At 35.8% G+C, this 15483-nt stretch overlaps 1 protein-coding gene across 26 annotated transcripts in view; it reads left to right on the top strand.

The window, feature by feature from the left end:
• The window catches only part of RIMS2 (regulating synaptic membrane exocytosis 2), a 448046-nt gene that overhangs the window by 57638 nt on the left and 374925 nt on the right, over positions 1 to 15483 (top strand). For 8 of the 26 annotated variants that reach the window (XM_036406572.2, XM_036406576.2, XM_054515942.1 and 5 more), the window contains exons 2-3: positions 4045 to 4077; positions 4483 to 4569. The exons of the other annotated variants lie outside the window; for them this stretch is intronic. In XM_036406572.2, the coding sequence (XP_036262465.1) occupies positions 4045 to 4077; positions 4483 to 4569 (120 nt within the window). The remainder of the gene's footprint in view (positions 1 to 4044; positions 4078 to 4482; positions 4570 to 15483) is intronic. 26 annotated transcript variants of the gene reach the window in all.

Genomic DNA, 15483 nt, shown 5'->3' with positions numbered 1-15483 from the left:
TCTTTCTGTTCTGTTCTCATATTCATTCCTTGTGCCAGTGGGAATAGCCTTAATCTTTGAGGAAATTTTTAGTACACAGAGAGGATCTAACATCAAAAACTGTTCACAGTAACTTGAGATTTAGCTTAATGATTCCAGCTACTGGAAAAGATCAAAGAGGTCTGGCACTTGGACTGTGTAGGCTTGCAGAGGAACACAAGAGTAATGGTGCTGTGTCGGTTTCAAAGGGCAGAGGTTCCCCTAACAAAGTGCTAGGTGTAAAAATTCTTTATTGTTGGCAAGTAGAAAAATCCTGGCTTGTTTTCAAGTGGAGTAGTGTATGGAGTTGTGATCTTTCAAAAAAAAAAGTAGTGACAAAATGTTCAAACTCCTCTAATAGGTGGTAAAATACTTAGTATTCTGCACTGTTAGAATACATTGTCTCAGTTACTGTAGATCAGACACATTATCTGCAGCCTCTTGGTGTTTTTAGAGCAGAATTTGTTTCTAGTGAATAATGAGAACTGGCACTGTTCTTGATAGGGTTTTGAGTGGATAGAGCTGAAAAGACATAGGAAGGTTAAATGAAGACAGGTAGCCTGGAAGGAGCAGAATGTAGTTATACTGCTTGGGGTATTTCAGTTGGTCTGTTGAGAAAAGCCAAGTTTGGGGGTTTGCTGACCTGGCAAGGCACTTTTAAGCAATTGTTTGTTGCTCCTTTTTGAAAGGAGGGTAGAAACAATGCATAAATATGGAAGTATGCAATCCAGTGAAACACAAACCAGCTCTTGTAACCAAATGAAATACAACTGTATGTGTACATGTAGGCAGGGTTCAAGTTATCTGGAGTCTCTTTCGTCCTTTTCTGTCTAGAAAAAGATATTTAAACCACAGCAATGCTAAAAATACATTCAGTGCATTTCATCTAATATATAATTATTTCTATCAGTTGCTACAACTTGTAATTTCATCTGAATGAAGTCTTTTGAAAAAAAAGAAGCAGAAATTAGTCAGTGGTTTTTGTATTTAGATCCAGAATCTGTATCCATTCTCTGACCTTGAAAGATAAATACCTGGCTGCACACCTGAAGGCTTCAGGCCTGTTGATCCACAAGGTTAATATTAATTTAAAATCATATGGTAAAATCTATTAATTCAATAGATTTCTTAATTTCTTTTCAAATTGTAGTTTGTCTTCTATGCTTGTTATAAAGTCAAGGAAGATAATTTCCTAATCCGGGGACTGAAGGATGTATGGAAAGTGCTGGAGGAATGCGTCACTGTTATATAATAATGGAAGCTCTTGTCCTCACATAACTGCAGTGTTGGAAAGTGGATAGTGAGTGAGACAGAATTATAGGAGGCAAAAAGATTAATTTGTAAGGAAGATATTTTGAATTCTAGGGTCATATCATATCCTGACTTAGAACACAGTGTTTCTATAAAATGCTGAGAAATTAATTTTAAATGCAGGTTTTCAACATGTCTGATAATGGACAATGTGTTTTATTTGATGGTGGAAAACTAAAAATTGATTGTAGGATTTTCAAAAATACCAAGGGTTTCCAGCTGCAATTGAAGCCACCATATATATACTATAATGTAAATATGCTAGATCTTGTTGAAAAAAGTGTACCAAAGATTTCAAACTACACACTTAGGATCTTACACTAATTTGATCTCAGTTCCACACGTGAAAAATGATTGACCATGGTCACTATCCGAAGAAAATATATTGGTTGTAATCTGATTATGTGAAGGGCTTGGATTTCCTTTGTTTAGTCCTATAGAACAATTCACAATGAAGTAATGAAAGAGTTGAGTACAAAGGCTTGGAAAAAATGCGTGGAAAGGAATGTATAGACTAGTGATATATCAGTTTTCAATGCCCAGTTGTCACGGAGGTCACATTTTAGTGTCTGCCCAGTTGTCACGGAGGTCACATTTTAGTGTCTAGTTCTGCATAAGCAACTTAGGTATTCCGAATCATTATCTAGGAGTTTTCTCCTCACAGCTGACCGCAGAGCCTCAAGGCTCATAATGTTGGGCATCTAAATTAAATGTCCTGAGCTACCTAGTGAGCAAAGTATGGACATATGATGATTGATTTCCTATCCCTCCCATTTCTCCTGCTTTGAACTTTCTACATTGAAAAACAAGTGTGGATTATCTTGATTAAAGATAATATGATGCATGGTAGAGTGGAATTGCAATGGCATGTGACATTTTTGTTTTTACTTTTTTTCTTTTTTGTTTAATATACCTGCTTGATTTTGTGGGCTTTGTTTGTTTATTTATTTATTTTGGTTTTTGTACTGGAATGTTACTTTTAATATACATTTCTAAAGTGCTGAAGAGGCAAAACTGCGTTAGAAGACATTTTACCGTGTGTTGCATATTCAGTTTTCCCTTTCACTACTCAGTTTTGGAAAGACATTAGTGTTTCTAATCATCCACTTATTTAAATCTTATTTAGCCACTGAATCCTGTTTATGAAGTTATTTCCTGTGATATCATATGGTGGACAAGATATGGAGGTATTTTGGTGAGCTTTATTTTTCTGTGCAACACCAAGCCTCCACTTAAAATTATGAGCCTGTGCTTCCTGTTTAGTTAGGTGAGAGTATTCTCTATAGAGACATTCAGAATATCTATACAGGAACCTTTTTGGGTTTTTGAGCATATAGGGAAAGTAGATCCTAACCTGATATTTAAGACCAATACCTGCAGTTAGAGGATGTAAGTATTCCTGTGGGTAAATGTCTCTATTTTTGGGTTTTTGTCATGGTTTAACCCCAGTCAGTAAACAAGGCCCAGTCAGCTGCTCACTCATTCCCTCACCAGTAGGATCAGGGAGAGAATCAAAAGGGTAAAAGAGAGAAAACATGTGGGTTGACATAAAGACAGCTTAATAGGGAAAGTAGAAGCTAGTCACACAAGCAAAGCTAAACAAGGAATTAATTCAGTGTTTCCCATAGGCAGAGAGGTGTTCAGCCATCTCCAGGAGAGCAGGGCCCCATCAGGTGTAACAGTTACCTGGGAAGGTGAACTCCATCACTCCACACTTCCCCTCTTCCTGCTTCTCCAACTTTACTTACTGAGCATGATGCCACATGGTCTGGAATATCCTTTTGGTCAGTTTGGGTCACCTGTCCTGGCTGTGTCTCCTCCCAACCTCCCATGCACCCCCAACTTCCTCCCCAGAGTGGCAGTAGGAGAAGCAGAAAAGGCCTTGGCTCTGTGTAAGCCCTGCTCAGCAATAGCAAAAACATCTCTATATTATCAACCCTGTGTTCAGCACAAAGTCAAACCACAGACCCATACAGCCACTATGAAGAAAATTAACTCTACCCCAGCTGAAACCAGCACAGGTTTGGTATAGAACATCAGCTTGCTCATTTAAGTTAAAGCGTGTATTTTAGTTGGAATATTTTGCTTAAGACGGTGGACAACTACTAATCAGTACAAAACAGACCTACTGTATGTATTATCCAGTTATTTCTTTAAGCAAGTCCTAGTAAAGTTCACTGAGTAAAATTCTTGCTTTCCTTCCTTAGTTTTTAGCTATGTTGCCTTCAGGTTCTGACATCACTGTAGTTTAATAAATATAATGCAGATTTTCTTTTAATCTATTGCATTTTAAATAGCATATTAGATGTTATAGATTTGCCTTGAACTATGACAGGCAGTTTGGTTGCAAATAAAAAAGAAATAGATTGTAGTTCACATAATCAAAGCACCTTCCTTTGTATTTATTGCTGAAAGTATTGCTGGAAATGTTTTAATATGGTATTATGTGCAAAAAATTGGAAGTCAGGTAACATGACTGATTTAATTTTTAGTTACATATTAAAATTTTCTATTCTTGGCACTCCCCATTTTTAAAAATAAATGGAAATAAAAACAAATCCATAGTACAACTTAATATAAACATGCAACGAATATTAAAGCAAATCCTTTTAATTCAAAATAGGAACTTTTCCCTTCCCATTTGATACAGATGTTAGTATTCAGCATAGTTGTTTTGAACATGTTGCACTCAGTTGTGCAAACTTATCTTTTTAGGGTCAAAGAAGAGCAAAAACCACAGCCGACACAGTAAGTAAAGTATCTTCAAGATGCACTAGGCTTGACTTTTCTACCTTTGCCATGTTCTGCTCTCTGCACCTTTGATGGTATTAGCTTTCACTGATACCTGATAGGCTGCAGGTAGTTTGTCATCTGCTTCCTGACTGGCTTGTAAGAGAGCTGCCTGTAGCTTCTTACTCCATCCACATGTTAGCTGGATGTAGGTTCTTGCTGCCTGCTTGTGAACTGGTGAATTGTAGAACTTTACTTCCCTTACACCCTTAGTGGCTGACTTAGTTCTTTAGTTCTGCAGCTCACATTCCCATTGGCTCTAGCTTTTCTGCCTGTCTATTTCTACTAATGTTGGATAAGAAAACATTTCAACTAGTGTGGTTTTGTTGGTTATTCAGTCACATTATTTGCTTGTTTAAACAGGTGGTTTCCCTTTAGTGGGATCACTGAGCTGGTAAATAACGTTCTTCAACCACAGCAAAAACAGCAAAATGAAAAGGAGCCCCAGACGTAAGTAAGCTGCTCTCTGTAGATTAAGTAACATCTGTATAGCATTAGAACATGATGGAGGGTATGTTTAAAATAATTTCCCCTTTAGAACATGCAGGTGAGGGCATTTTACAAACTGAGCACAACTTGCTTTCCAGCCATTCATTTGCAAAGCGAAAACTGAAAATCAGGTCTTACTCTCCTTATCAGCAACTTAAGTGATTGCATTAGAGTACAATTTAAGGAGTTACTGCTGCTGTGGTTTTTTTTTGGTCTTTTTTTTTTGTCTGTCCTTTGGCAAATGTCCCTTATAATGAAACTTCTGGACAAGTGATGTGTTTTCTGTGCATGAGGAGCTGGAATGATAAGACATGTAGCATTATTTATAGCATGTCTATGCATATGTGTGGTCTGAGTCATGCATAGAATGCTATATGAATCTACATAATATATCAGAAGAGCTTTCTAAGTAGCAGGAGCATATCATGTCATTTTTTTCATGCTTTTAGCATATCTGTCATGTTTCAGAACTTCAACAGATATAAGGTGAAATCTTTGGTCAATCAAAGCAGAGGAAATTTTGACTTTGATGGAGCCAGTATTTCATCTGTGATCCTTTTATATGATTTTTTTTTTTTTTGCTATCTGAAAATCTTAAGTTTTAACAGAAACTGGCAAAGCTGGGACATTGTGCCTTAGAGTAGAACTTAAAGCATGGAGAGGAAAATATTCCTTTCATAAAGAGAAACTAAAAATATTTATAATAAATTTTCAAATTGCTAAAATGTATTTTGGATGTTATTTGAGCTTTAAACAGTTAAGTTGCTCTCTCTTCTTTCTTCTAGAGGTTTATACATTGTAAATTCATGTGACAAAAGAAATGTTTACTTTTGAACTCATGCATAACTGGTTTAAAGCATGCATATAACTTGCTAATTACTTTCTAAGCAGAATCAATTTTTGTTTATTTTTTTAATATATGTATTTAAATGGATCTTCTTACTTGTGGGTCATGAAAGCTGTGATGTTTTCTGAGAATACATAGTGAAAACATTTCACAAATTAAAATGGAAAAATAGGATATAAAATTGATATTCTGTAAAGCAGTGTATTATTCTGAGCTCTCTTTCTGATATTCTCACTTAGCTGCTTATAAAATTGTGTACATATTAAGAGTTGTTTTTTTGGTTACTATTAGATACTGGCAATATTACACTTTTTATACAATACTTTGTATTCTCCGTTTCCTTAACAGTAAAAGTTCTTCTGCTCACTAGTGTTGTAAATATGAAGCATATGGCTTTCAAGAAACTTAAAATACTATATGGGCAGTGTAAACGATGAGTTATAGTTAACAAAAAATATTAATAAATGGTTACTGTTAGAATGGAAGGATCTTTTTGAATCTCTTTGGGACCTCTTTGGGAACCAGTCTTGTTCAGTGTTTTTATTATATAACTAAGAAATGAATTAATTGGTATACTAACTGAATTTTTAGATACCCTTCTCCCATTCTTGTGTTAACAACTCATGGCATGATTATATTAAAAATTATCCTGAAAACCCCAAACAATGGTTATGATGTTATGACGCTATTCAAAAGGAAAAATGCCAAGGGATGTTCCGTAGGGGTAGTTTATGTGGTTGACATAGGACAAAGAAAAATTGTGTAGGGAAATGATTTTTGGCAGAGAATCAGGGAGCCCTAATAGTATGTAAGTTGAGCAGTAGCCAGTATCCTGAAAGAGATTAATGTCATACAGGAATGTACAGACACTGGCCAGGAAGCACTGTGAAGAAGTTTTCCCACTGCTAGGCTTTGGTATGGTCTCATCTGGAATAGCATACCCTTCAAAAATTATGTGGAGCAGTTGTAATTCAGTGGACAGTAATAGGAATGAATAATTAGGTGTCTAAAAACCATGGTATGTGTTAGGAAAGAATCAAACACATGAGTTAATTTAGCCTCCTAAAAGAAAATCCCAGGGAATGAAGGAGATGGATAAGTGAAAGGAAATTATCACTTTTCCATGTTCATATCATGGTGAAACTGAAAGGAGTAAACTTAGATTGCATTAGGGAGGACTGAACTTGGTAGGGAGAATTTTTTAATGGAAAGAAAACTTAAAATGTTTGCATACTTTGTTTAGGGCTTGTTTGGAAGCTGTGAAAATCCGAAGGAGCAGGTTTGGCAAATACTTGTTAGAAGAGACACAAGTGTAGCTGGTCATGTGCTGGAACAAGAGAATGGACTAAATGACTTTTAAAAGTGTCTTCCAGGATTTGTTTTTGTGATTATTGTAAATATTCAGGGAGAAAATTGAACAGAAATACTAATGGCACAGCTTTTAAATTTTATTTATTTTTCTGACATTAGTGGCTTGCAAAAAAGTGTTGTGCCAGGGAGCACTGTGGGACACTGGGGAGGAGAATAAATGTCTGTAGAAACTTTTACTGCTATTCATACATATTAGGGTATTTTCCACTTGAAATTGCTGTCAGAATCTGAGTCTAATTTTGAGATATACTGAATTGTCCACATTTGCTGATGAAAAAGCTTATTTACAGTGAATCTGGGGAGGACAAAATGTGGTGAGTACTAGCAGAATAGGAGTAAGTGGTGTCTAAAAACAAGGTATCATGTTACAGATTTCACTTTTGCTCTGGAAAAGGTATTTTTGTAGAACCATTGACCATGTGTGCCTATGGGCAGAGCTAGGATTAGTCTGATGCTCTTGGACATGAGTTCTGTACCACAAAATCACAGAATGGTTGAGGTTGGAAGAGACTTCTGGAGGTCATCTTGCCCAACATTTCTTTTCACGCTGTCACCTCGGGGCACTGTTTAAAACTATGTGTAGCTGGATTTTGATTATATCGAGGGATGCAGACTCTAGAAAATCTCTGGGTAAGTAAGTTATTGAACAGGAATGGACTCAAAAATGACCCCTGGGATAAACCTCTAGGAACTGGCCTCCAACTAGACTTCGTGCCACTGATCTCCCTGCTCTGGGCCCAGCCATTCAGCCAGGTCCCAGTCTACTTCAGAGTCTGCTCACCCAGTCTGTACTTCATCAGCTTCTCTATGAGGATGTTATGGGAGACAATGGGAAAAGCTATATTTGAGACAAGATGGACAATATTCACTGCTCTCCCCTCATTGCAGTCATTTCGTTGTAGAGGGTCGTTACATTGGTTGAGTATGACTTCCCTTGGTTAATGCCTACTGACTCCTGATCACTGCTTTGTAGTTCATGTTCCTAGAAATAGTTCCCAGGATTAGTTGTATCGTCACTTTCCCAGGAATTGAGATGAGTCTGACCAGTCTGTGGCTCTGTAGATCCTTACGCTTCTTCAAGATGGCAGTGACATTTTCCTTTCCACAGATGTTAGGCACCTCTCCCAGTTTCTGTGATCTTCTGATACCGAGAGTAGTCTTGCATATATTGCCTTGATGAAGAATACTTCTATCTCCAGCATGTGTGTACTTCATCATGAGTTTTATCAGCAGTGTTTGAGATATTTCCCTATTTTAATCCTTAAAGAGTAGAAATTCTTAGTTGCCCTCTGAAGCAACTGTTTTGATGCTTAACAATCAGTCTGCCAATTTTTATTTCTTCAGATTTATAGGGTATAGATTTTGTAAAGGGTGTATTCAGGTTGTTCCTCATTAGGATGTGGTGGTCTTGTGCCTAAGGGTTGGACTTGGGATTTATTTCTTTCCTCTGAATGAGTCTTGGAATGTTATGTAATGGTGTTAATCTCCAGTCACAATAAAGGAATTCCAGTGCTAGAAGGCACTGAAGATTCCACTATTGTAATATTGTATATTGGCAGTATTCAGCAATGAATACCTGAGAACACACATAAAGAGAAGGGTGTGCATAGAATGGTTGTGATACAGGTATTTAGTGACTTCTGAGGCAGTGGCTGCATGCATGCTGCTGGATTTACTCCCTGGCAATAAGGAATCTGTTTGCCACTGTTAATTGCAGTCCCATTTTACACCTACTTGTATTCCTGGTTTCAGAATTTGGTGAAACTGAATTCTTCAACTTAATTATCTGTATGGAGAAATTGTCACCTTTTTATTTTAAAGCTGCTTCCTGATATTTTCAATGGGAAATTCTGGTGTTGTGTTACATAATTTATCTATAACATGGGCAACCTTTCCACATTTCTATTATGTTCCACGCAGTCTATTATATTTCATAGTAATACCTTTAAGCTGGAGTTAGAGTTTTTCCTTCTATGATAGGAACTGCTTATGGTCATCATTGTTGTCTTATCTCCTTTTAAAAGCCTAATTAGATCTTTTTAGTTAACAGTGATCAGTGTCACAGCATTCAAGATAGCAAACCCACATCAACCATTATTTAATGCAATTTACACTATATATATGCACTCAGTGGGTTTATTTGCAGTCAGTGCAGTTCCTGTTCAGGCTGCTTTTTTACAGAACCTGTTAAAAACACTCTACTTGAAAAAATAATTTCAGGAAAGAGAAAAATAGGTCTCTGCAGCCAATAGTTGTGACATTGGAGTCATGAGAAGTCTAACATTCTGCTGTGTTTTCTTGGGCAGTAAGATAGAAAGAAAACAGAGTAAATGAGTTAAAATTATAATTTGCAATATATATAAAAAAAGAATACAGGGAGATTGTAGCTTCTGTAAATGAAAATAGAAATCCACAAAATACCTCTTAACTATGAAATGGGTTTTGTCTCCTTAATGTAGTAAATATGAGGTAACAAAAGAACTTCTGTTGCTTTGGTCATTCTGATGTCATTTTGATGGCTTGTTACATTTCTTACTGAGACTATTAAATTTACCATTTGCAACATGACATGGTAGTTTCCTGATTGTATGGTTGTCCTGGACCTTTTTCTCAAAATATTTAATACAAGAAAAACTTTTATGTTGGTTGGATTGTTCACAATGTTTATGGGGTTAGGATACCCTTTCAGTGAAGAAATGGCTTGTTAAGCATTGGTAGAAGCTGCCTAGGGAAGAGATGGATTCACCATCCCTGGAAGTGTTCAAGGAATGACTGGATGTGGCACTTGGTGCAGTGGTTTATTTAGCATGGTGGTGTTCAGCCAAAGGTTGGACTCAATACTGGAGGTCTTCTCCGATCTTAATGATTCTATGAATATAGCAGAACTAAGTTTTTTCAGCAGACATGCTGACAAACATGTATAAAACATTATATAATGAATAAATTTTTGGAACAGGTAAATATAGTAATCATAATAAATATATTTCTTATTGTACCCCAATTGATCTATTTAAATCCTAAAACATACATGGATTTGTAATTCAGTAGAACCACAGAATATGGTTAATTAAAAAGGAATAGATGCTGCATTAAAAAAATTAATAAAGTTTATTTATAAACTTTATTAAGGAATTTTAAAAAGATCAGGGAAAATGTAAGAAACCTATTGTCTGTTTGTGAAAGATAGAGCTAAACTTAAACCAAAAACCAAGTAGTATGATATAATGAAGAATTCCTTGAGGATATGGGGTTATGAAAACAGACTTGCATATAGAAAGAAGAATACAACCAGAAGTACTTACCTGGCCAGCAGTTGGCATTAGGGGCAAGGAAAAGGTGAAAGAAGTCCCCCAAAATGACATAATCTGTATTTATATACTTTACTCAAATAATAAACTGAACAAAAGAATAATAAAGGAAAATGCCCACTTATATATAAGGTAGGGCTGAATTGGAGCTATATCTGACCTATTTTGTGTACTAAAATCTCTAGATGTTTTGTGTTATATAACAGAAGTAGTAAAACATATTATATGATTGAAGGAGGGAGTGTTTCCCTATGTATATGCATAAAGATGTAAGGTGATGATTTCTAGACAACATATTAACATAGAACTGCTCCTAAAACCTTTGTGGGAAATATTTTCACTCTTATTTTTGCAATTTCTCAGGGTTTGTGAATGTCACAGGCTGTGGCACTACTAATATGCTGACAACATCCTGATTTGAACTGCTTTCAAAAATAAATAGACAGTACCCCTAGAGGGATGACAGGTTGTCTGAATGAGATAAGCAAATAGATTTAGAAAATGCTGGCTTAAGCTTAACTTAAACAAGACAGAAGTGATACTCTTATCATAAGAGGAAACCATGTTAAGCCTGCAGCTGAATCAGTGAACTCAGTTTCAAATGCAACATTTAGGACAGAGGCAAAAGGTGTTCTTGCAGGACATAGAGGCTCTATATACTCATTTTGGCATTAACTGTAACCCTAATGAATGCTTTAATTTTTATTTTCCAAAGAAGAATCATGCATCTTATTCTGTGAAGAATTGATGCTAAAAATCATGCATCAATTTATATGATTTATCAAGTCCTGATATTAGCAAGGTCAAAACTTCTAGGGAAAATCAGACCCCAGCTGCTGCACTGTAATGGCTCTACCTTATTAATGATAATTTAATGTCAGTGTCCTTAAAATGGCTGGACATGTTGTATTCTGTGAGTGGAAGTGATGTGAACACTATTTTACATGGACTATTACTAGTTCCAAGTAAGATTATTCTGAGAAGTGGCATAAGATGAGTTTGACTTGCTAAAGGAAGTCTTTTTTTTTTTTTAATGAGAAGTGACTATTCAGTGCACAAACAGCTGCTATGATGTACAGAGGTTTTTTTTTATGGATTATCTATAAATTTTCAACCATTCATGGTACAGAAACTTTTATTTATGTCAATTTGAGGGAAATTCAAGTTTGTGGAAATAACTTTTTAACAACTGTTTTTTCTTTTAACCAAGGAAATATTACAATAAGTGACATATTCTTAGCTTTCTTATGGAGTTTCTATTTTGAGAAAATAACCTCTTAGTCACATTCATGGAGATGACTTGGCAGAGACTAAGCAAAAGGAAAGAAAAATAAATATCTTTTTCTTATGTTTTGTTAGTTTGATAGAAAATTTCATCAGCTTTTTTAATATATTTGCCTTTCTCTTCAAGCAGGGAGCAATTTTCTTCTCATAATTGGATGGAAAACAAAAAATACATGTGTGATATTATGCTGCTTAATTGTGGTCAGGTTCATGATTCTCATTGTGAACACAGCAAATACCAAAGTCTGAACTTCCATGGGGTTTATATTATCTGAATCACTTTGCATGGCATGTTTTATGCCATTATTTGCCCTCTGGTAATTTTTCATTTTGAATTAATATTCCCATTAGAAATACAAGCCCAGCAGAAAAACTTTCTGCTATAGAACAGCAGTTAGAGTGCTTGAAACTGAAGGGAAGCTTGGGAGTTCAGCAATTCTACGGCCTTTGTGCACAGACAGAATCCTAGTCTGAAACCTAACAGAGAACCAGAATGACCAGCCAGGCTGTGCTTCTTGTATATGATTTCTGGGTGCCAGTTAGTTGAGACAATTCCTTTTAATAATACAAAAGTTGTTTTCATAGACTGTCTTCTTCAAACTCAAGACTACTGTTTTCCTAGTTTAAAGATTTTCTTCTCTCTTTGGCAAGTTTCCCATGTATTTTTTGTGGTTCTCTGTGCTGCTCCATTCTGTTCAAGTTTTCCTCACCATGGATATTTGTTATTTTGTCAGTATTTTCGGTGTTCTAAACATTTTAAATTTAATTTAATATTATTGGATTTGGAGAATAGATCAACCCATTATAGTGTTTTCTGCATTATCTAGTTTGAAATTATGTCAAAATAGATGCTTATAGGTTAGTATTCTTCTTTTTGGTTGAATTTTCCAAGAGAAAATAATAAGCTTAGCAGTCAGAATCATAAAATCAAAGGATGTTGGAACTAGTTAAACTTTAATAGAACTGATCTCTCTCTTCCCTGAAGCCATGCTTCTGTGAGTCATGCAGCCACCCTCATAGTACTGTAAATGTAAAGAGTATGTTCAGGATGCACTCACATAAGACAGCAGAGTTATGAGTGTCTGTTTTCATCACTTAGGAGGAATAATTGTGGCTGACTTGGGCTTGTTTTGGTAATACAGCTTCTGGTTTTTTATGAAAATTGCTGACTTGAGCTTTTTAGTGTTCAATACTTGTATTTAGGCTCACCTGGTATTATAGGTTAAGAGCTACTTTCTCCAGGGATGATTCTTTAGACTTTTTGCATGAGGCTGGAGATCAAAACAGTCCTTTGGTACCTCTCCTCAATATATTCCTCCTTATCTCCTCCTTTCTGTTTCATCCTTTCAACATTTTATGTGGAAAAACTCAGCATGGCTTTTACCAAAGAGGAATAACCTCCCAAGATATTGAGGTTATTGAGGTATCACACATGAGTAAGGGTATGAATAATGTAAAGGTGTTAACTTGTATAGTTTTTGGAGAGCAGTATCTTTATCCAGAGTAATCCCAGGTTTGGTTTGTTTTTTTTTTTTCCTCCATATAAACTGTTAATAAGAAAACATAACCAGAAGATAGCTTCGTTTCTTCTGCTGTGCATGCTACTGAGTGATTGAAAAATTTCTGGAAATAACTAGAAGTTCTTTAATTAGTGGATGAATTGGGAAGACAATTCATCCAATAAGATGAAGACAATTCTGATGACAGATTTCAAGTCAGAGATGTTATTTTTTACCACTAAATAAACTTTTATACATTTCCTGAAACAATCTGTCTTTACTAATTACTTTTAGCTATTTGTATCAAATACATCAGGCTTCTTAAATCAGTAGTGATTGGTGCAATAAAAAAGACTTTCAACAGGTAGTTTTAATGGACAGCAATTTGATATTAAAAATATTCTAAATATTTCTATTTTGCACCACAGGTAGCGATATTATGATAAAAGCATAATGAAAAATATTGAATAAATATTCAGAAAAGAGGAGAAATTCAGTGACCATGGTTGAATCAATTATAGCACCATAACTGCATAAATACCCTCAAGATGTTGGATTGAATTCCTGGAAAATCAGCAATTAGGTTCATGAAACAATACCAAATTTCAGAACCAGGAGGCAAGTTCTGAAACAGTTAATGCCAGGAACTCTAGACATGTATCTGGTGGATACCTTTTAACTCTATGGAGTTTGTTCATACAGAAAATGTTTGGTACTTCACAAAGTCTTCCTGTGTGGTCTAAGCCATATATATTAAGGCTTCCTACTGAATGCTGGTGCTGAGACTAGTTTGTATCTCTGGAATGACCTCTACAAATGACCCAGCTATGGGCAGTACTGAATGCTAATATGGGCACTTCCAGCTGCTAATGATACCAGTGGAAACAGTGATGCTTATCATACTTAGTTTGACTAGCAGTGGGTATTTTTGCTTACTTGCAGGTTGAAAGCAGAACCAGACCTGTCAGTCAAGAGTATCTGGGGAATTCCTGTCCCCTGGAGTCAGGAAACACAATTAGGCTTGCTGAAAATACAGTTATGCTTCCCAGCTGCAGAGCTTTTCAAGTGCAAGTTCAGTAATGTTGGTTACATGCTTTTAAATTCCCAACTTCTTTCAACAACATTTCTGTTAAATTGAAACCTGTGAGTTAATGCTGTGTTTGTCTTTGGGAGGGTTTAGTCTCTCAGTTGTGTACTTTTATTTTGATGTATTTGTACTGGTTGTTGTATAATTTTCAGAGTGAAGAGGAGTTAAGTGTTATTATCACTGTTGTCTTGTTTTATTCTTTTGATAAGGAATAGTTGTACTATTTTCTCAATTAATTATAAAAAAATATAATGTTCATTCTTTAACTGAAGTGTTGTTGGGGGACAGCAAGGCTGGAGGAAAAAAGTGTCTATTCTCCCTTATTTAAGGCAGGAAAGGACTAGACTGATTTAGAAAGGCTGACTACAGGATGTGGAGATCTGCCATGTTTGCTTACAGAAGACATACTAGATGAGACAATTGTCTTTTATCATCACGGGAAGATTTTTATGTGATGGTAGTCTTCACTGTAGTTGTAGTTTTAGAGATTTAAGGACAATTGAACAGATAGTCAGAACATTCAGGTATGCTCCAAAAGGAGGCCAGTCCCCAGAATATTTGTATCATGAAACCCTCCATCAGCCCTTCTATTTACAGATGAGTGTACTTTTTACTTTTTCAACATCATCATTCCCATTTGCTTTTACTTGTGCATTTATGGGTGCTTTCTTTGATGATAGAAGAATTAATATCTTTTTAAAGATATTTTAGATTTTAAAAAGTAGGAAATTTACCTATCTCTTCCAAAAGATGCTTTTCTGATTCTGTTCTGTAGAGAGAGAAAGTAAATTCATAGTGATGTGGCTCCTGGAGTATCTTGGCCTCAGAACAAACAGAGACAGATGGTACCAGAGTGAGTTGATCAGAAGCCTGGGGTGAGGAGGAATACTACTGGGTACAAAGTCTCATCTATGAATAACATTAACAGACGGTGAAGATTCTCACAGAGCAAAAAAAGGCACTGTCACAGAAACAAAAATCCAGTTTTTACCGAGGACTATTTGGAATTTGGATTTGTCACTTGCATTATTCAATTGCCCCAAAATTTGAAAGCTGATCAGTAACTCAAGTTACTCTTTCACATGTCACCTTTTTCTCATCCTTTAAGGGAGTTTTGCATCTGTATGTATACTCTGTTTCCACTGCTGATTAGTAAGAATAGGTTTGTTGTAGGAAATGGATTTTCTTGTTTCAGTGTGAGGCCATTAAGCAGCAAGAACTTTGATTTTGTCAGCTGGAAGAGAGTCAGGCCTCTAATCTCAGGTATACTTTATCCAACATACTGACCATGTCAGAAAACAGTTCTGGAACAATTGTGGACACCCCTTCTTACAGTTATGTACCTAAGAGCTAAACATGTTTTATTGTTTCTAGTGCAGTGTTCACCAACAGGGTGAAAACCATTAATATTTGTATGACAAAAATCTGATTAACAGGTAACTTCAGAAACAGCAGCATGTTGTCTGTTTCAGGATTAAA

This window comes from Molothrus ater, chromosome 1 (assembly GCF_012460135.2).
Source record: "Molothrus ater isolate BHLD 08-10-18 breed brown headed cowbird chromosome 1, BPBGC_Mater_1.1, whole genome shotgun sequence".
NCBI classification, from domain to species: Eukaryota; Metazoa; Chordata; class Aves; order Passeriformes; family Icteridae; genus Molothrus; species Molothrus ater.
Note: the sequence above shows the minus strand (reverse complement) of the source record. Positions and strands in the feature narration are given on the sequence as shown.